The 22538-nt window shown below is 41.8% G+C and overlaps 1 protein-coding gene across 4 annotated transcripts in view; it reads right to left on the bottom strand.

Annotated features, from left to right (window-relative positions):
* NUP210 (nucleoporin 210) overlaps positions 1-22538 on the bottom strand; it is a 131742-nt gene that overhangs the window by 12424 nt on the left and 96780 nt on the right. For all 4 annotated transcript variants that reach the window (XM_077325606.1, XM_077325608.1, XM_077325605.1 and 1 more), the window contains exons 30-33: positions 17215-17389; positions 9502-9677; positions 6192-6409; positions 2175-2311 (exon numbers count right to left, since the gene is read on the bottom strand). In XM_077325606.1, coding sequence (XP_077181721.1) covers positions 2175-2311; positions 6192-6409; positions 9502-9677; positions 17215-17389 — 706 coding nt within the window. The remainder of the gene's footprint in view (positions 1-2174; positions 2312-6191; positions 6410-9501; positions 9678-17214; positions 17390-22538) is intronic.

Raw genomic sequence — 22538 nt, 5'->3', positions numbered from 1 at the left:
TTTGGGAGTCAGGGATCTTGAGCAAATTTTGCTCACTAGATCTTAGTTTCCGGGGGGGGGGGGGGCGGGACATAGGGAAGAACATGGTCCTGCTGGTACAAAGGTCCCAGACCATTTAGAACTTTAAAGGTAATCACCAAAACCTTGAACCTGATTCGGTCCTCACTCTAGAGCAGGGGTAGTCAAACTGCGGCCCTCCAGATGTCCATGGACTACAATTCCCATGAGCCCCTGCCAGCGTTCACTCATGGGAATTGTAGTCCATAGACATCTGGAGGGCCGCAGTTTGACTACCCCTGCTCTAGAGCCTGTGCACCTGGGAGAGCACGGGTCAAATATGCACTCTCTACTGGGGCCTACTAAGAACCCATGCAGCTGCATTCTGAAACAGCTGAATAGGGCAGAGTCTGCACTTACTTTCTTTATTCCATTGTCAATCCTGTTGAATTCAGATCGCTTTGAACTCGGGTCTTCCCCTCCCCCCCTCCCCATTGAAACAGGAAAGTCTTTTGCACGTGGTTTGGGTTGTTCAGAAGGGGGGGGGGGAGCCAAGCCTCTTTCTTTCTTTTCTTGAAGGGGGGGGGAGAGGAGCCAGGCAGGGAGCCTCTTTCATTTCTTGGAGGGGTGGGGGAGAAGATCAAAAAAGGCAGAGGAGGGAGGAAAAATCCAGGACCGACAGAAGTTGAGAGAAATTAGGGGCTTCTCCTTTAAGGCAAGCTTGTCAGAGGTTCTCTACCACGGAGCTTGGTTTCCCAATCCGGATTTGAAAAATATTGAGCATTAAAAGCACTCTAAGATATCGCACAATAAAGGTAGGGTCACTCCGGATCAATCCTTCTTGCTGCAAAAGGAAAATTTAAATTGCCCCAAATCCAAACGGAAATCGCATTCTATGTAGAGGGCAGGGACTGAATCGACCTGGGATTGGAATAAAAGCTCCGTGCAGTTTACACCCAGATCAACTATTTTAATTTTAAGGCAAAAGTTTATACTTATTTTATTTATTTATTATTAAATTTATATAACTCTCCTTTGAGGGTTTCCAACTTGGGGTGTTTCATAATGATATAATATACATAAGCACAATAAGGATTATAAAGAAGAAAATTAAAAAGAAAGTGAAATAATGCTCTAAACACAATATTGTATATTGTAAAATAGTAGCACAGGTAGATTTAACGAGCTAGATCTTGTTTCATGAATGAGAGCCAAGTTAAACATGGGGTCCCTCCTGTAGCCATCAGTGCTATTTTAAAAGTAAGTGTAGTTCTTTAAAAACTCCTGTAAGGTCCTGATCCAGATTGGCTGTGTGGTTGTACCAAAGAGCTTGTTTCCTACTGTGTGCGACTTTTCAGAAATAGCTCCCCATACTATACTTGCCCAGCTGACCTGAACTGGGGCTCCATGGCAATTTTTAACAAATTGAAACTGCTTCTAAAATGGCATCAACACATTTTGGCTTGGCTCTCAGATATAGTTCAGAAATAAATGTGGAAATCCTACCTCAACTCTCTACTGTCCAAATCTCCTTTCCTTTCTCAGAGGTTTCAGCAGGCTACTTCCCCCATGTTCCCTCTATCTATTATGGATAATATTTCATTCTCTACATGCAGGATTTTGAAGGGCTTTTCTTTGGATTAATTTATAGTCATACTTTCCTTGTTTCTGAGAAGTTTGTAGGAGCTCCTACCTTTTCTGTGGGTGATTTGGTTTTGCTATGTTCATTATTCATGCAATGGCCAGCTAGTTTACTAAAGCTAGTGTGCTTTACCCAAAGAAAGTTCCCATATAAGAGCAAAGAAGCAAATAATAAAAATGTTTATTCTGCTTTTAACATACAGAATGCCATGTCTGCACCAGCATCATTCTTAAGACAGATTTATCCCTTTCATCAGTATAATTTAAAATACAGTATGGGATTTTAAAGTAGAACTATTTGAAGAGACGCATGGTATTTATGTTTAATGCTAACTTTCATTTAAATTACTCTCACAGCAAATTTCAGATGTCTTTGCAAACCCAGCGGACTTAAAAAAAAAATGCTTGGGTGTTTTGTGGCATCACTGATGCTGTGATCAGAAAGGAGAGAATGGGTGATCTGTGCATTCACCTCTTGATCACAGCAATTCTCCTCCTTGGATTTCAACAACACAAAGAAGTCAGAAGTATCTCACCTCTCTGTATGTCTTAAGTAGTCCAGGGATCTCATAATATATTGTAACTGTTCCAGAATTTCTTGCTACAGCTACTCCAGTTTTTGGGTCAATTTGAAGAACACCATTTAAAGAAGAACTCCACATCCCTGACAGACCTGTGGAAAAAAGGCTAACCATTTCAGTAGGCTGAACTGGCGCAATTATACAATTAAAGGTAAAGGTAAAGGTATCCCCTGTGCAAGCACCGAGTCATGTCTGACCCTTGGGGTGATGCCCTCTAGCGTTTTCATGGCAGACTCAATACGGGGTGGTTTGCCAGTGCCTTCCCCAGTCATTACCGTTTACCCCCCAGCAAGCTGGGTACTCATTTTACCGACCTCGGAAGGATGGAAGGCTGAGTCAACCTTGAGCCGGCTGCTGGGATCGAACTCCCAGCCTCATGGGCAAAGCTTTCAGACGGCTGCCTTACCACTCTGCGCCACAAGAGGCTCTTTTATAATTATACAATTACCTTCACATAATAAGCACAATGCTTGCCTACATATAAACTTGCCAACATATCATTAAGTTCTTCTTTACATTACTATTAAATATTTTATTTAGTTTTGAGCCACTCATGATACAAACTGAACATCATAGTTACTGGCAGAAGACACAGTTCCCTCACATATATGAGGGAATATGAAAATGAAAACAAGGGCCAACTTTCCTCCAGGGAGGTACAATGGGTTTTTAGAACCATGCAAAAATCTGTGGGTACCATGGCAACCACTGACATCCATTCTATTACCCACCAAGTATTTTTAGAAAGTGGGTGAGGTAGGGCTTTTCCCTAGCAAGGCTTTTGACTGACACTTGGAGTTTGAATTGGCTGTGCACCCTCAGACTTTCAAGTGCCACTTTCTCCCCATACTTCTTTCTTCTTTGCTCTCCTTCCATTCTGGATCCTCAGGATCCTTTCACTGCATCAGACAGGCTTATATGTTTTATTTGGACCCTTTTATCATGTACTTCTATTGCTTGGTGTTAGTTTGTCAGTTAAGGTTTGCAGTCTGTGTATGCGAACTTGTAGCTCTCTGAGCACCTCCTGGTTTTCTTGATCTATTTTTCTAAATACAGATTTACACGTTGAATCTATTTGCTGTCTGCTTTATTTCTGATAACCTTCATGTTCCCATTGTGAAGTGCTACTACCAAATTCTGATCCTTGGTATACTCAGGCCCTGGTCTCCAATTTAATTTTACTTGGATACACATGTGTGTGCTTTTGACATGCATGGGAGATGCTCAAAACATTGGGGAGGGAGGGTTCAAATGTGTGTAGACCACTCAAGTCTCATATATGATGATCAGGTGCTGTGCAGAAAGCTAGTACTAAAACAAAAGACCTAAATCTGTAATATCCTTTATCCCCTATCCCTCCTTGACTAGAATTTCTATAGCTAGTCCAATCACTACATACACTTGGCAAAAGCCATAACAAGATTACTCAGTCTTAAATGTTGCTGCTGAGAACAAGACAGACTGATTTCTGGGCAACAAAGAAAATGGAGAAGACTTCCATTCTTTAACATTTACAGTGGAAGGGAAGTTCATGCTTTCGCAATAATTTATATATTCTTAGAAAATTGATAACAAAGCCACAACCATCTTTCATGTTGCCTGGACACAGGAAAAAGTAGACAGGTTTAGTTTAGGACTGAAGGCCGTCACAGAAGTGCAGATTTAACAGTGCAAACCTAAGCAGAATTACCCATTTGCAGGTCCGGAGAAGTCAATGGGCTCAAAATGGTGTAACTCTACTTAAGACTGTACAGTAAATTACTCTACACTGTGGCTGATATACCACAGTAATGAGATCATGCACAGGTTAATCTCCCTGAGTGGTTTCTTCAAGGTAGTACAAACATCTGAGAAAAGAGGTTTGAACTCACAGAGACATTCCGTGGTGAGCCACTGAGCACAAACAGAACTGTCATGACAATAATTCCCTTCATGCAGAGTAATGGTTCCCATATGATGGCTGAAACCTGACGACTGCCTCTGTAGTTTAAACTTGCTTGTGAAGTCAGGAATTTTGTTTTGAGGTGAACTTAATGCCCAGATTTCACTTTTAACCAGAGGAAATTACCTGGATCAGCAATTATAAACTTTATTGTTCTCTACCTTCACATCTGTAAGGTTACTATGCTCACTACTAAGATTACTACTTACTATTAAGATACTAGTACTATTATGACCTGTCAATTTTGTCACATGTGCATGCCCTACCTGTCATTCTCATCTATTGCATAGTTATATGAGTGTAGTCATTATTTATACAACCTGGAGAAGGATATCAGAACGACAGAAAAAACTGAGTACTTTGTACTTAGAATCTTGTCATATCCTTCTATCTGATATCTACACATTTCAGAAATTTTCTGCCCAGGTATTGGCTTTTCTGAGCTGGTTTGCTGATTTTTCTATGTCAAGGCAATATAAAAGCAGTATAGGTAAAGGTAAAGGTATCCCCTGTGCAAGCACCGAGTCATGTCTGACCCTTGGGGTGACGCCCTCTAGCGTTTTCATGGCAGACTCAATACGTGGTGGTTTGCCAGTGCCTTCCCCAGTCATTACCGTTTACCCCCCAGCAAGCTGGGTCCTCATTTTACCGACCTCGGAAGGATGGAAGGCTGAGTCAACCTTGAGCCGGCTGCTGGGATTGAACTCCCAGCCTCATGGGCAAAGTTTTCAGACGGCTGCCTTACCACTCTGCGCCACAAGAGGCTCGCTAAAAGCAGTATATGTGTGTACAATTTTCTGGGAAGATTTTATTTATTCTGCCTGCATGAATCCTACTCCTTGCCTTATGGAGCTACTTAGCATGTTGCTGGTGTCCTAAATAATATTACAACTAGGTCTGTGCATACATAGTCTCCACTACTGCCAGGCCCAGAAATAAGTGTAACGTATTAAGTCCTCCACAAGCAGCATGGCACCTTTAAGTCATGTTCTCAACCCATGTACCAGTATATGATGAGTAATAAACCATTTAAATAAAATACAGAACAACTTCATTGTATCTCTTCAACAAAATATCCTTGGAATAACAATTTGTCTCCCAACGTGCTTTGTATAAAATAACTAACTGTATTTTCCCACATGTAAAAAATTAGTGACCATCAGATTCTCACAGGTTATGTGAGAACATCTACCTGCTTGGGGGGCTCTTGTTCCTTTCCTCCATCCCTTCATCCTAGCGTGAAGGCTAACTCCACCTCCTCCCTGCTCCCCCACCTGCTGTCTCTCTTTCAAAGACACAGACACGCATGCACACAGATTTCTTCCTCCCCCCTTCTCCCTCTCTCCCTTTTGCTTCCCCAATCTCCTCCTTGCCCCCTCCCCACTGTCTCTCTTGCAGATGCACAGATACACTCACATGCATGCACACACAGGCTGCTCGCCCCACAGCTGCCTTCTTTGGGCCTCCACTGCCGCCACACTCTCCTAAGGGTGGGACCGGGTATGGAGGGTGGGCGGGTGTGCCGGTGCGACAGGGCTCAGTGCTGGCCTTGCCAGCCACCAGTGCCTCAGCTGCTTGCCCCGGGCCTGGTCCCAGCCCCTTTGTGCTGGCAGCAGTGGAGCAGGCAGCGGCGGAGCAGCGGCAGAGCGCTGGGCCTTGCCAGCCACCACCACAAGTCTTCTGTGGCCTCTGCTGTCGCCTCAGCCGCTATCATATCCGTTCAGGGGGGCATGCCAGTAGATGTTCCCACATCAATAAAACACAATTATGTGTAACATATTTCATGCATTATTCTTGGGACTAACAGAAACTACAGAGCAAATGCAAAAGTGGAAAGAGGAACTGATTATATCTGTTTACCTCGTTAAGAATAGGGATTGACATTTGATAGTGAGTAACATAATGAATAATATATTCAGTAGTTGTTTTGAAGATGTGTCACACGTACAAGAGAATAAAGTTTCCATAGCAATGTAGCGTTGAGAGCCCCTAGCCTTCTTAATGCCAGCTCTGATTCATTGCTTTCTCACCTTCTTGGTTTACCAGTGAAGAACTGAAGCAAATGACATCGCCTACAACAATGTCTCTGTGTGCAGGGAAGATGACATGTTGAACAAGAAGTGGTACATAATCTGCAATATTGCTATGCTCTGCATCCCAAACCATAAGCAATGTTAGCCCTACATTCATTGTTCGGATTATCAGGGTGTTGTTGGACACTCCTTTTCCAACCTGCACAAAGTCATCTCTGTAGAAAACAATAATAAAGAAAAAAATGTTGCAGCCAAGGAAAGAAGGCATTTTATATTGTCCCTGAATGTCACAAGCCCATGAGTCAGTAGGGCAAACTATTGGCTGTGTCACTTATACAAAGAAAGAGATGTTTCCATTACGTCAAAATAACAGAAGCAATACCCATAGTTTAAAAAAATGAATGCCCTCTAAGCAGCCATTGCAGGAGTTGCTAGGCAAGGGCAGGGTTTTCCCCCCGCATTGTTTTGGCCTCTGAGAGAGCTTTATCATGGCAGCAACCTTCAGGTAACCTGTCTTGCCTGATTCAACCAGAATTAGCTGTTTACTTCTGTTGAACAGCAGCCTCCTCAAGAAAGCATGGTATAGTGTGTCAGCTTAGGATCTGGAAGATCCAAGTTTGAAGGTCTTTGGATGACTTTTGGCCACTTACACATTCACAGCCTAATCTACCTCACTGGCCTGCTTTAAGGATATAGTGGAGGAGAAGAGAATGATGGTAAGCTACTTCGGGTCCCTGTTGTGGAATAAGGTGGGATATAAATGAATTGAAAACATTATTTATTTATTTATGTTTATATTTATATACCGCCGCTCTCAAAAGTGGCAGTTTACAAGGTCAATACAATAAAATCCCTTAAAATACCCCTTAATACAAAATAATAGTATAGCAAAATAATAGCATAGCAAGATGGCAAACAATAAAATACCAAACCACTCGCCCATTCATCATGGGTCAATAACTCTCTCTCCTTCCCTGGGAGCGAGGAACCTGACTGACCTCAACTTAGAGATCCTTAGATAATAAAGGTGATGATGAGGAGCACATAAAAAGTAGGTTGGTGAGTGAGAAACAGGGAAAGGTGTTGCTAGGAGAGGGAAAGAGGAAATACTGGGGGGGGGGGGATGCAGAAAAAAGCACAGTGCTTCTCTCCACAAGTCTTTGGGTGTTCCTCACCATGCATGAGGGCCTGTCCCACTAACAAGCACTGCATAAGTTGGCCACAGTTTCTCCAAGAAGAGGCAGCCAGGAGAAGAGAAGGTGAGAAAGGTAAAAATAAGTGGAGGATAAAAGCTGGTGGGTGGTAAAGGACAGAAAGAAAGGAAGAAAAGGAGGGAAGTTATGGTAACTTTTAGGGAATGGAAAGAAGAAATACTGGGGAAGAAAATGAGATGCCACTCCATAAGTCATTATGGGTTCCCTGTTTGGATAGCTCTAATTCTGATTCAAGTAATCCTTTAAAAATGTCACCAAAACTCAAACATACTTCTTCTCTGCTTGATTTCCTCCTAGACCAAAAATGGGCACCCCCCCCAAATTCAATTAACTTATCGCTGAGACACGTATACCAAAACCTTCATAAAGTTAAGAACTTGAAAGTGCACTGATTCACTAGCACTGCCCACAAAGTGGAAAGAAAGGGCAAGATTCTATTGAATCCCTATTACTCATATGTATTCAAGGAGCTTCTTCATTAAATTCTATGCTATTGTACTCTGTTTTCTCTGCTGCCTAGAGCAGCACTTACTGTGCTTAGGGAAAATGTTATGCTAGAATTTAAACAATATGTAGTTTCTTAAGCAGACAAAATAACTTGAATTGTTATGGTCCCGCACAATGTTTCCAGAGAATTATGTATGTGTAAAGCGCCATCAAGTCACTTCCAACTTATGGCAACTCTATGAATCAATGTTCTCCCAAACCGTTTGACATTCACAGACTTGCTCAGGTTTTGCCAATTGAGGGCCATGGCTTCTTTAATGGAATCAATCCATCTCATGCCAACACGGATCTTCCTCTTTTCCTGCAGCCAAATTTCCTTGGCATTGCTGTCTTTCCCAGCATGAATTATAATTTGGGCTTTAAAGAAGCAATCTTTTGAAATGCACTTTTTTTTTACATCCTAAATTTCTCCCTAATGGGCACCCAAAGCAGTTTTATGTCATTTCTCTCTACTCCATTTTATCCTCACAACAGCCTAGTGAGGAAGGTTAGCTTGACTGGTCCAACATTACCCAACAAGCTTCCACGACAGACTGGAGATTCAAACCTGGGTCTCATAGATCCTAAACAACAACAACAACAAAGGGTGAGAACTAGAACTGGAATCATGAAAACCCAACCAGTAATAGTTAGGACCTGTAAAGGTTGAATGTCTATATTATTATTAAAACTATATTACTTTTATTGTGCACAATTTCTAAAAACAACTTCAGGAATTAAAAACATATATCCAGCCCATAAGCTATTGCACCCCAGTATGCTATAAACTATGCAAACGAATAGATCAATGCATTTCAGCCCTTATAGGGCCTTCTTCAGAGGCCTGGTTTTAACACACATCAGTTCTTCACACATATAAAATATGTATAGCAGCCAATAAAAGCTCCAAAGTATCAGAGTCATTTAATGAAAGAAGATGTCTAGTTATCAGTCATTAGCTGTCTTCGAAAGACTGCCCAAAATTTCCAATTGTGTGTTTTCTCATTAGTGCATGTATTCTTTCATCAAGTGACTCTGATACTTTACAGCTCTTACTTTGGAGCTTTTATTGGCTGCTATACATATTTTAATTCCTAAAGTTGTTACTAGTTGGATTTTTATGGTTCTACTTCTCAGAGATCCTAGTCTGACATTTTAACCACTGCACCACACTGGGTCTCAACTTGGTACAGAAATTAGTTATTCCCCTTTCCATCATCTGACTGGAACCACAATGGTTAGGCTACAACTGGGGGTACTCCGGCCTACCATGAAGCCAATGACCTTGGGTCATGAGAATAAAAGAGGGAGTCATGCACACTCCTCAGATTTCCCCGGGGGAAGGATGAGTGAAAATGTGACTAATAATATTGATATTGAAAGTGAAGCATGGCAAGAACAGCATGAAGCTTCTTCCATACAAGCAATCTGGCTGGGCCACATCACCCCCACTAGCTTTATGTCACATCCTTCAGTTTTTCAGTTCTGCTAATGCAACTGCCTCAAAGGGGACACCAATTGCTGAGGCACCATACCTCATGTAAAAGCACACCCTGCACATACTTATGGTTACTACAACACTGAACACAGACTACTAACACAATCACCTGTTTGTTGCAAAGCTGACCACAGAATTTTGTGAGTGGAAGATATCTCCAGAATTATCATGGAAGTGGATGGTTAAAGTCATGGTTGTTCCCAATGGTAAGGCTTCTAATACCTCGTCGGCTCTTGTGTGGAGAATTGGACTCATAGATATTCTAAGGTAGGAAACAGGAGCCACCTGTATGGTATGGCCAACAGAAAACAGAATTTGAAATAATGTTTCTAGTTGTATAACATGTATTAAAAAAAGAAAAAGCAACACAGTTCGTTGATGGGGAAAGTCTATCAGTAGTTGTATCATTTTACTTTCTTTCCATAACTGCTTGTACCACTATTATATTGGGGGGGGGAGGGAGCTATATTTTGAACAATGTGTTTTAGTTCACCAAGGCTGAATTCAAGTGTCACAATATTGCCCAGCCCAAACTCCTACAAGATGTATATAACAGACCCCAGTTCATTTATGTACCCTAGTTATTCTATTGCTTGCCTCCAAAAAGAATTCCTGGGCACCATCTGAAGCCTCCTTTACGCTACTTGCACAGCCAATATCTGTCAACAGCCATAAAGAGGAAAGATATGGTAAGAAAAGGGAGAATGACAAGCCTAGGGCAGGCTTTCTCCTCACTCCTGGCTAAGGGTCAGTCAGCTTCTCCTGTCCAGCTGCTTCATTGAATCTTGAACTCCGGAAAGTTACAAAGCAATCTTACAGAGTCCTCTCATCTGTCTTTTCCTGCTTTTAAAAACTTTACTCAGTAGTGAATCAAAACTGGGATTAAATAACAAAACAAAATGAAAGAAAAACAAAAGGCACAAAAAATGAGTGTGAAATCGGGGGGGGGGGGGATTAAGCAGTATGGCAGCAGACACCCCCTCCCCAATGCACATTAAAAAGCCTTGCTTAGCACCCACCAAAATCAGTTTCTTGAGCAGCATACATCCATGTATCACACTAAACTGAAGTTTATAAACTGTGGAAAGTAAAAATTTGTTGTGATGAATCACTTTAAAAGGCATAAACTCTGAAGATGTGCATGTGTGCTAAATAGCATTGTGACATCTCACCAGATGTTTGCATAAAGAGATGTGGAAACAGGAATTAAAAGAAAAGAATTTATTAGGACAGGTTTCCTTATTCCTTAGATTTCAGAGACAGGGCTAGATTAATCCTGCAAGGAACTGATTTTAAATCAACACCTGTCTCAGGCCTGTTGAACTTCTGATTGCTTGAGCTGAAGGACTCTACCAGGCTCAGTAAATCTTTTGTTTTGCTGTCTGCTTGTGACTGCAAAATCAAATGGATTGCCAAGCATCAGGTACGTGACAGTACATTGCTGCTGGCTGCACTTGGTTTTATGGGTCAGGCAGCATATACTTGGCCTGCTTCATGCTTCTGTGTTTCATCTTCTTAGTCTAGCATTTCCTTTCAAAAAGCCAACATAGGCCTGCAGCTATTAACATACAACAGATTAACAAAGATTACTTATCTTGACTAACTACCAAAAAGGGAGAAGAGAAATACAGCCATTTAATATAGTTTAGGGAAAAAATAGACATACACACAAAATATTTATTGGTACAACAACTTGGAAAATTTTCTCCTTCTGTCTAAATCCACGTTGTAACAAAGTCTTTTTCTTTTGTGCCCTAAGAGGGTCTGATAGAGTTTTATGTTACATGTCAAAACTTTAAAAGGAAAGGATAGATGTGCCCTAGAGCACATAACTTCTTTAAAAGCTCTAAATTGTGGCTAAATATTGGTTTATGTAGCTTTTTGCACTACATTCTGCAAGCTGAACTATTAGTATTTGTCTCACTGTTCCCAGATACATAGTTCCATTTCTAGAGCATTTTGAAATTTGTATTAATATAACTTTGAAAGCCAAAGCAAGCAACAAGTTTTATGTTATTATAGTTTGTTTTTTTAAAAGTGAGCACATTTTGGACAAACTGGGGATAGAAGTTGCCTATGCTTCTTACCATGATAGAATAATAGAGTTGGAAGGGACCTCCTGGGTCATCCAGTCCAACCCACTGCACTGTGCAGGACACTCACAAACTTATCGCTCATTCACTGTAACCTGCCACCCCTTTGAGCCTTCACAGAATCAGCCTCTCTGTCAGATTGCTATTCAGCCTCTGTTTAAAAATCTCCAAGGATGAACCTGCCACCTTCCAATGAAGTCTGTTCCACTGAGAAACCGCTCTAACTGTCAGGAACTTCTTCCGGATGTTTAGACGGAATTTCTTTTGAATTAATTTCATCCCATTGGTTCTGGTCCATCCCTCTGGGGCAAGAGAGAACAACTCTGCTCCATCCTCTATATGGCACCCTCTTAAATACTTGAAGATGGTTATCAGGCCCCCTCTCAGTTGTCTCCTCTCCAGGCTAAACAGACCAAGCTCCCCCAACCTTTCCTCATATGTCTTGGTCTCCAAACCCTTCATCATCTGTGTTGCCCTCCTCTGGACATGCTCCAGTTTGTCTACATCCCTCTTCAACCGTGGTGTCCAAAACTGAACACAGTATTCCAAGTGAAGCTGAACCAGAGCAATGCGGTATCATCACCTCCTGTGATCTGGACACGATACTCTGTTTGATACAACCCCAAATCCCATTTGTCTTTTTAGCCACCGAGTCACACTGTTGACTCAAGTTCAATGTATGGTCTACTAAGAGTCCTAGATCCTTTTAGCACATACTAATTCCAAGACAAGTCTCCCCCATCCTATATTGGTGTAAATGGGTTTTCCTACCTAAATGCAGAACTTTACATTTGTCCCTATTGAATTTCATTTTATTTAGATTAACTCAATTCTCGAGCCCTTGAAGATCATCCTGTATTCTGATTCAGTCTTCTGTTGTGTTTGTCACCCCTCCCAGTTTAGTACTGTCTGCAAATTTAATAAGTATCCCCTCTAATCCCTCATCCAAATTATTTATAAATATATGTTGAACAACACAGGCCCCAGGACAGATCCCTGGGGCACTCCACTTGTCACTCTTCTCCCAGAGGATGCTGAACTATTTACAAGTACCCTTTGGGTACGATCTGTCAACCAGTTATTGATCCACCTGACAGAAGTAGGATCCATGCTACATTCTACCTACTTGTCAACAAGAATATCACATGGAACCTAATCAAAAGCTTTATTGAAATCCAGATAAACTATGTCCACAGCATTCCCCTGCTCCAGCAAGGTAGTCACTCTCTCAAAAAAAGAGATAAAGTTGGTCTGACATCACTTGTGAAACCTGTGCTGAGTCTTAGAAATCACAGCTCTCTGTTCCAGCTGCTCAAGGACCGACTGTTTGATGATTTGTTCCAAAATTTTGCCACCTACAGATATCAAGCTGATGGGTCAGTAGTGACCCATATTCTCCTTTTCCCCTTTTTGAAGATGGGGACAACATTTGCTCGCCTCCAATCATCTGGCACCTCAACTGTTCTCCAAGAAGTGTCAAAAAGAATGAACAGAGGTTCAGAGATGCAAAGAACATCTGCAAGTTCTTTTAGCACTCTTCGATGCCATTCATCTGACCCTGAAGACTTTATTTCATTTATAGAATCTAGTTGTTAATGGAGTGCCCCCACAGTGATCCTAGGCCACCATTCCTCTCCCCCCTGTTGTGATGTTTTTGCCATATTGAACACTATTTCCCTCACTAGAGAGTTAAGTAGTTCAGCCCTTTTTTCATCATCAGTTATTATTTCACTTTCTTGTCCTCGCAGTAGACCTACAGAGTCCCTATTCTTATTCTTGAAATATAACTAAAGAAGCCTTTTTTGCTATGTTTAGCACTTCTTGCTAGCCTAAGCTCATATTGAGCTTCAGCTATTCTTACACTCTCCCTACAATCATTGGTAATTTGTTTATACTCATCCTTGGTAATAAGGCCTTCCTTCCATTTCCTAAATGACTCTTTTTTATTCCTCAAATCATTTGACAGCTGCTTATGCAGCCACCTTCCTTAGGCTCTTTCCATCTTTTCTTCTCAAGGGAATAGTTTGTGACTGGACCTTCAGTATTTCACTTTTAAGAAACTCCGAGTCCTCTTGGACTCCCATCTCTTTAAGTCTTGGTGATATGACAAAGGTCTTGAATACCTGCCTGGCTGCTGCAGTAAACTGGCTAAGAATTAACAAACTGAACCTAAACCTGAAAAGACAGCGGTAACACCACTTAGGGAAAGCTCCTGAAGGACATTGTGCTCCCCACTTTTGATGGAGTTAACAGCTATGGGATTATACTGGACCCAACTTTATTACTGGTGAAGCAGGTTAATGCAGTTGCAAAAAAGGCTTTCTTCCAACTGAACCCAGTTCAACAGATGGCCCCTTACTTTGATGCAGCTGATCTAGCCATCTGGATCCATGCCATAATAAAACTGAGACTAGACTACTGCAAAGACTACTGCAATGCACTGTATATTGATCTCCCATCAAAATCAATTCCGAAACTCCAATTGGTGCAGAATTTTGTGGCTCAGCTATTACTGGGAGCTAGATAGAGCATGCATAGTACTCCCACCTTGAAAGCACTTCACTGGCTGCCCATCAGTTACCAGGCTCAATTTAAGGTATTAGCTGTCACAAGCAAAGCCCTTCATAGTCTTGGACACTCACATCTGTGAAACCACCTCTCCCCCTATGATCCATCATTATGGCTTCAGTCACTAGAGCAGTGTCTTTTGCAGATATCAACCTGCAAATGGTCAACATCAACAACTGCCAATACATCTGTCTTCTATAAAAAACAGTTGTTCAGCCCTCCAGAAAGATTTCTCCATAAGGAATAACAGAGCCAAATGATAATGGAATCCAGAAAAAATTGATCCAAATACTCAATTGGTATTTGTAACCTGGATAATTGGGAATGCCACTATATATAGTGTCTTGATATCTGGATCTGAAAAATACCGATTGTGGAATGACCTGCATGAGAAGGTTAGCAGGGTTTCAACTCTCATAGCTTTCTTTGAGTTATGGGAAATGGAACTATTCAAGAGGACTTTTCTGTGCCAGCAATGTTAATACTTGTACTTTGTTTCTATTCTGGTTGGCCCTACAGTGTGGTGTAGTGTTTAAGAGTGGCAGCCTCTAATCTGGAGAATTGGGTTTGATTCCCCACTTCTCCACATGCAGCCAGCTGGATTACCTTGGGATAGTCACAGTTCTCAGAGTACTCTCAGAGCTTACAGGGTGTCTCTTGTGGGAAGAGGAAACAAATGCAATCGTAAGCTGCTTTGAGGTTCCTTTGAGCAGTGAAAAGTGGGGTATAAAAACCATCTCTCTCTCTCTACCCCAAATCTTATTACATTGTAATTTTTAAAATAAATAGTTTATTGAATATCCTATCTATTGATTGTACAGACTCACTCTGAGTCCACGTGAGAAGGGCAGACTATACATAATGTAAATAAAACAAGTAAGAAAGAAGAATGACTCATGCAGATTTTTAACAGTTTCTGTGTACAGGTCATTCTGTGTTCCCTGAAATAGGTGCTTTTCAATCTAAATGCAAAGATACAGCAGAATTCTGCTTCCTCTGCAGGGGCCTGTAAAGAAGGACGTCCAATGCTGAACGGAATACAAAGGCAAGGAGCAGACTGCTCTATTACAGTATACTTTGATTTATTATTTGATTAATTTAATTACTGAGGAAGTCCAGCAGTTTTCTCATTACAGAAGAGTATATCTTGCATACTGTTTGGAAATTACTGTTCTGGGCTACACTATTAGAATGTTTCAGAAGACTCCTAAGCCATTACTTTGAAGAGGCATGAAACAGAACTGCTTAGGGATGCACTATGCAGGAGGAAAAATTTGTATTTTTCAGATCCAGATATCAAGGCACTGAAAAATACTAATATTCCAGGTATCTGGGTTCCAAATACTGGCTTGATATTTGGATCCATTTTTTCCCTGGGTTCCATTATTATTTGGCTTCATTGTTCCCTCAGGGGAATCTTTCTGGAGGGCTGAATGACTGTTTTCTGAGGAAATAGCATCAAAACTGCAGTGGAGCTGCTGGTACCTGTCCACTAAATAACCCAAATGTCAAATGAATTGGACCAAGAGATCCAATTCTATGGGTGTCCGAACAAGAGATCCCAGGTCATCTTTCACTGTTTCCCACAAAGCCAAATACACAACAACAAAAAAAAACAACTACTGACCAAAAGTCTCCCTATCAGATAGAATGAACAAGCCCAAAGAACTAGCGCAGAACCAGGGAATCCCAGCAGAAGCAGGGGACAATTTGGTATGTCTCTCGCAACTAATGTCAAGTCAGAGAACCCAAACCAATGTCAAACCAGAGAATCCTCCAAGCAAAACACATTTAACAAGGAATATTGTGGCACAAATGTCAAATTAGAGAATCTAGGCCAATGTACAGCCCAGGAATCAATGCCAATGTTGAACCAGAGAACCCAAAGCAAACCCCAAAACCCGATGTAGGCAAACTTGCAAAAAGGAAACAACTCTGCAAAACCAGGAAAACCAATTTCAAAGTACAGAGCCAGAGCCTGGCAACATACAGTTATGCAGTGAAATGAAGGAAACACAGATCCAGGACCCTTAAAATGCTGACTTCCACTATTTCTGGTTACTCCTGAATATTTCTAGGATTTTTCATAATTTCCCAGTAGCCTGAAAAATCCTAGTTTTCATCCACATCCAAATGTTTTTAAACAACCTTCAGTATGATTGCATGACTTCGAGAGTGGGCTTCGACAATAAAAGAAAAAACTGTTTTTCCCATTAGGCATTACCTACATATCAGAACACGCACATGGTCACTTTCGTCATGTCTGTTGTGAATGAAATGTGAAGAAGGAGCATAGGATCCATCACTGCACAAAGGATGGTCCAAAAACTAAAACTTGCATAGTACTGTATTTAGGAATCAGGCAAACTCCCCTATCAGGTAACAGTCACAAGAAACTCTTCCCAAATAACTGATTTTCATGAAGCTTCAGTCTTGTCTCATCTGTCCCTCAAGCATGCTAAATTATTCCCAAAGGATGCATATATATCTTTCTGGATTGCCAGCATACTCAAGCAAGTGATTCATGGACATAAAGAATGCACAGCATAGCACACAGCTAAAGTCCCCGTAAGACCTTTTAACATTCAATGCACTGTGCTAGAACCTTCTTTGGATGCTGGTCCAGAGAGAAAGAGAAGACATGTCCATACAAAGGCAATCCACAGTCTCCCTCTTATTAGTCTTTATCTTGGTCAACATGCAGGTCACTTTAGGATGCAACCAGGGCTTCAGATTGGGGATTACATATTCTGTGGTGCATTTTCTCAAGATAAAACGATCATGGTTTGAAAGGCTTATGCATTATATTATACACAAAATGATATTTAAGTATCAGATTTTCTTTCAATGCTGTTTAAAGACTTCGATGCAGTAAAAAAAAGTTTAAAACAAACCCAGTAAGTATCACTTCATGTATATATTGATACTGGTCATCAGTAAGAGGTTTGGAAAAGTTCACTGTACTGTGAAAATCTCGAAATGCTTTGCTATCCAGTTAAAAAAAATCGATGGGTACTTTGCTTGCTGCATGCTTTCAGCGGTGGAAGTTTCAATTACATTCTTCAGCTGGAATAATGTTAAATTACAGTTTTAAACACAGCAAATGGCATTTAGCCTTGATGACATTCTAATCTTGTGGAAAAGAGCCTGAAAAATACTACCTTGACAGCAACAATAAGGGTCTGGTTGATTCCAAATGGTTCTTGTGAAATTACTTCTATTGTTGCCAATCCTATCAGGGATCCAGAATGAAGGAGGCCTCTCTCATCAATCTGTATGACAGGAATCCTATCTTGACCATCCAGTACACGGTAACTCAGAGACGCCACCCTGTCCCTAGATAAAGCAAAAACAAACCAATTAACATAAATAAAACCAACCACAAGAGCTCTAAAGCAGAAATATAAATGCTTACATTATTTTTATACAGATTATTTTACCATTTCAGGGCACATTTTTGCCTCACCACTAGATATACCCCAAAACAATTTTATCTAAGGTTCAAGTGTTCAGATTTTCATTCAAGCCTGCTTGTTGAAAATCTTATCAGGGCTTCTGTATATATGACAATCTACTTGCCATCTGTTGCCCTGCAGTGCCATCACTCACTGATGTAAATGTGATTTAGAATACTAATGGACAAAACTACAGGATGCTGCCTTCAGAGGCTTCTTCTATAAAGAGTCTTCTGAGTGAGATCAGGCTGCCAGGGTCAATGTTGGTATTAAAGATACAGCCAGGGTCATGACTAAGCAGATTTCAGTAGCTTCCTGGAAAATTGTTTTTATACAAGACTGATTTTTTAAACAATGCGTGTCCATGCCATTGTGGTATTAAGAAGACACAAATAGAAACCGAGGACAGTAAAATGACATATATATTTTAGACTGTATAAAATACTAACCTTTTCACTCAGCCAGAAATCTGTACCACTATATAATTCTGGTAAGGGCTGGTGGGAGGAATTAGACTCATGGCATAGCTGCCACTCAGGGTGGCTGTCCTGCCCCTGCATGCTCCCTCCTCCAACTGGATTGCCTGTCCATCCAATAGGCAGTCAGCTGTATTTCGTCCCCTACCCATGACCACCACCTCCTCCTTGCACTTCCCTCCGAGGCTCCATGTCCCTGCCCCCTGAGAGTTGTGCCTGCCTGTATGATTCCTGCCTGGGAAGGCAAGCTTTGGGGTTGGGGCTCCCCAGCAGGTCACTTGGCCCCTACATGGCAGAGCCAGTCAGCCGGGGTGAGGAGAGGGAGGAGGGAGGCCCCATCTAGCGCTCCGGCTGCCCTGAACAGCTCCAACCCCAGCCTAGCCAGGCCTTAATGGGGCTTCTGGAGCGGCAGGAGGAGAGCTGCACTGCCTGCCAGCGCCTCCTCCCTAAGTCCAGCCACTGCCTCTATGGTGCACCTTTTGCATCCAACAGCTGGAGGGGCCCAGTCCCCCTGGCCCTTGCTGCCCCGCCAAATGCCCGCCAAGCCCCCTGGGGGCTTCAGCTGGCCTTTGGTGTCTGGTGGCAACTCCCTGCTGGCGCTTCCTCCCCACTGCCCTGCCAAACGCCCAATGAGTCCTCTGCAGGCTGTGGTGGATGCTCCATGGCCAGCAGTGGGAGGGGAGTGCTTCCTGCTGGTGCTTCCTCCCCACTGCCTCGCAAAGTGCCTGCCGAGGCCTCTGCAGGCTTTAGTGGGTGCTTTGCAGGCAGCGGCAGGAGGAGAGGGGTCCCTGCTGGCGCTTCCTTCCCCCGTCCCACCTAACAAGGCACCTGTCAAGTCCTGTCCCAGGGGGTGGGGGCCCTAATACCCACTGTATTGTCATATATAATGGGCTTTGTTGCTAGTATAAACATTACATTCTGGTCAGAATGCGTTTTAGTCTTGTGAACTGGGACTGAATCAAACAACCAAAGACAACTTTTGTGTTTGCACTTCTATTTTACTGGAAATCACAGTTTATATAGCTAAAGAAAGACAATTCACTTCTTCAGCAGCAATCCCAGCTTCATCGTATCAAAGCAAAAGAAATGAGTAAAGCAAAAGATCTGGCTGATGGGGCTAGACTGTAACGCTGCCACGTCCACAGGAAAAGTAAGGTACAGAGAACCGTTTTTGTGCAGCGAAGTATCAACCTAATGTTCAAAGAACCAAATCTGAACCAAGGGCTGGAGCCTTATTCTTTTGTTGTGGGTGAAGTCCTCTACTGCAGCTCATGCGGCAGTTTCTGTGAACCAAAAACATATCTCCAGAGGAATGTGCTCCACTCCTCACAAAAAGAAGAGCACAAGGCAGATGGAATTAAGGCACAGGCTCCAAGATCAACCCCCCCGCCCTAGACCTAGTTGGACACTAGGCACTTCCCACATGTGGAATAGCACACTTCAATCCATAATTGTTTTCAAGTGGATTTTGCTGTTTCATACAGTAATATCCAATATCAATCAATTGAAAGTTGATTAAGGTGCATTATTCAGCATGTGTGAAAGCTTCTATGACAATGGTACAACAATTGTTTTTTCTTCCGATACAGCAAATGGACAATGTTAATAGCCCCGGACACATAACATGTGCATGTACACAGCAACATGCACTGGGAGAGAATGAAAACTTTGTCTGTATCCAGAACTGAGTGTGCTGCCCATCCTTTGGTCTCAATATACGCACAGTACCTACATGCATGATCACAATTTTTTTTCTTTTTGGATGCTACATGTGTACAGTTGACACAAAGAAGAGGTATATATATCATGTTGTAGTAAATTAGTGTTGATGCTGTAGTATGGCCCATTCCATTCTCCCATTGCATACTGCCTTATACATGCAGTGTCTCTAGAGATACCACTACTGAAGAAAACTTTTCTTTTAACAATTGTAGTTTTCTAGGAATTAGCAGATTTTCACAATTTTTTCCTGTTTAAGATGTGATTCCTCTTCACTCCTTAGGATTGAATAAAAATAACGTTAAACAATTTAAAACTTCAACAGAACAGAATTCCACGGAATGCGAGGGAGTGGTCCCCCTTTTGCCATTGCTTCCTGCCATTTCACCAATTTTTCCATTCAGTGTCCACAGATTGGGGGGTGGGGGTGGTGTCTGGTTTCAGCAGTTACAGGTAGTAGTCTAAGAATCTGGATCACTTTGAAGAAGTTGTCCAGGCACTTATTCAGTAAATGATAAAACGGAACTTTTAGTACTTAAGAGAATCACTCCATATGTGAGGGAGCGCCTAGTGTCAAACTAGGTCTAGGGAGGTTTGATCTTGGAGCCTAGGCCTTCATTCCACTTGCTTTGTGCTCTATTCTTTGTGAGGGCAGTCCTCCATTACGGACTTAAGAGATTTAATGTACTTAGGAGACTGTACTTAAGAGAATTCCTCTTTAACATCTGGAATTTATATTTGCTTATGTTAGCTTCAGAAATTGATTTGCTAATGTATCTAAATCCAAAATGCATGTATGTATTCAGCAGTAATGATTCCCTGGAGTACTTAGTACTACTTAAATGTTGCAATGGGGGAAAAAACGGAATCTTGAACTATTCTATAGACCGTCTCACCTCCCATCCCTCCTGTGAATCTCTACTGGAATGAAATTTAAAGTCTATATTCCATAGTTTTCTATATGCAGTTTGAGTACTAGCTTTTGTTGTTTGCTAATGTTCCAAAGCCAATATATGTTTCTGCTATTTAAAAAATGACATTACCTTAAAATCTGTGGTCTTGAACAGCAAGAAGTTCTTAATGAACAAACTGCTCCTTACTGTTTCAGAAACCAGTATAAGGATCACTCATTGCACTCTTATTGCATTGTTAAAATGCCTGACAAATCATATTTTAACATATATAGGTTCAGATCCATTATTATTTGTGATGAAACTATCACACTTCAATAGATCTATAATCCAAATAACTTGAAATGTAAGCAAAACAGCAATAATGTTACAACTAAGTATATTTTAAATATTTAAATACTAACAATCTCATACTCTGATAAAACAGCCCAAAATATTTTTAAAAACATAAAAATATTTTTATTATTACTATAACTGTGGATCAATTCTTCATCTGCAGGGTGCAGTTTATGGAGGAGGGGGCCTATAAGGGCTCTAATTTGGTGGAGTTGGTTCATTGGCCTCAACCAAGGTAAAGGTAAAGGTATCCCCTGTGCAAGCACCGAGTCATGTCTGACCCTTGGGGTGACACCCTCTAGCGTTTTCATGGCAGACTCAATACGGGGTGGTTTGCCAGTGCCTTCCCCAGTCATTACCGTTTACCCCCCAGCAAGCTGGGTACTCATTTTACCGACCTCGGAAGGATGGAAGGCTGAGTCAACCTTGAGCCGGCTGCTGGGATTGAACTCCCAACCTCATGGGCAAAGCTTTCAGACAGCTGCCTTACCACTCTGCGCCAAAAGAGGCTCTCAACCAAAGGTTTGGTAAAAGAGCTCGAGTTTGCAGGGCCTGCAGAATTGTTTTAGTTCCGGCAGGGCCCTAATTTCTTTGGGGAGCTCATTCCACCAAGTGGGGGCCTGGATGGAGAAGGCCCTGGCCCTGGTCAAGGCCAGAGAAGCTCCTCTCATGCCAGGGATCACTAGCTTATTGGTGTTCGTAGTGCTCTCTGGGGGGATATAAGTAGAGAGGCAGTCCCTCAGGGCCCAGACCACACATGGCCTTGAAGGTAGTTGCCAGAACTTTAAGTCTGATCCAGTATTCAACTGATAGCCAATACAGCTGCTGGAGCATGGGCCAGATGTGGGCCCTCCAGGGTGTTCCTGTGAGAACACTGGCTGCTGCATTCTTCACCAGTTGTAGTTTCCAAATCAGAGATAAAGATAGGCCCACGGCGAGTGAGTTGTTTATCTTGCAAACAAATGTTTGTAAATTCTTGCTAGAATGAAAACCAGGTTTTTACCTGCTGGTGAAAGAAAGACAAAGAGGTCTCTAACAAATCTCCATGGATAGGGCATTCTGTAAAGTAGCTGCCACTACAGAAAACCAGTATCAGAGTATTAGATGAACATCAGGAGAACTGGATTCAGATCTCCACTCACCAATATAGCTTACTAGATGACCTCTTGTGCTGTCTAATCTATTTTACAGGAGCTGTTTGGGAATACAATGGGTAGAAAGAGATCTATAAATTCTCCACTGGGCTCCATACAAGCAGGGCAGAAACAAAATAGGTAGACACAAAGATATACCAACTACATGCCCTTAATGACTATAAATCAACAAAAGGAAGAAACTTTCTGCGTATCTTCAATTTTGCAACAGACTCTACTACATTTGATGTTTAATTAACAACTTAAGTTACATCTACAATTTGTTGCAAAAGAGTTGTGAAAGCAGTTTATATTGAAAAACAGGAAAAGACAATTAAAATAGCAGAAGCTGGAGAAAGGGACCTTCTGGGGCCTAGTAAGACTGGCACAGCTGGTTGCTGTCTCTATCCCCTTTGATGGCCTGAGCAATGGAAATCTTTAACAAGCTCTAATTG

This window comes from Paroedura picta, chromosome 3 (assembly GCF_049243985.1).
Source record: "Paroedura picta isolate Pp20150507F chromosome 3, Ppicta_v3.0, whole genome shotgun sequence".
NCBI lineage: Eukaryota > Metazoa > Chordata > Lepidosauria > Squamata > Gekkonidae > Paroedura > Paroedura picta.
The sequence above is the reverse complement of the archived record's forward strand: the minus strand, read 5'-3'. Positions and strand labels throughout refer to the sequence as shown.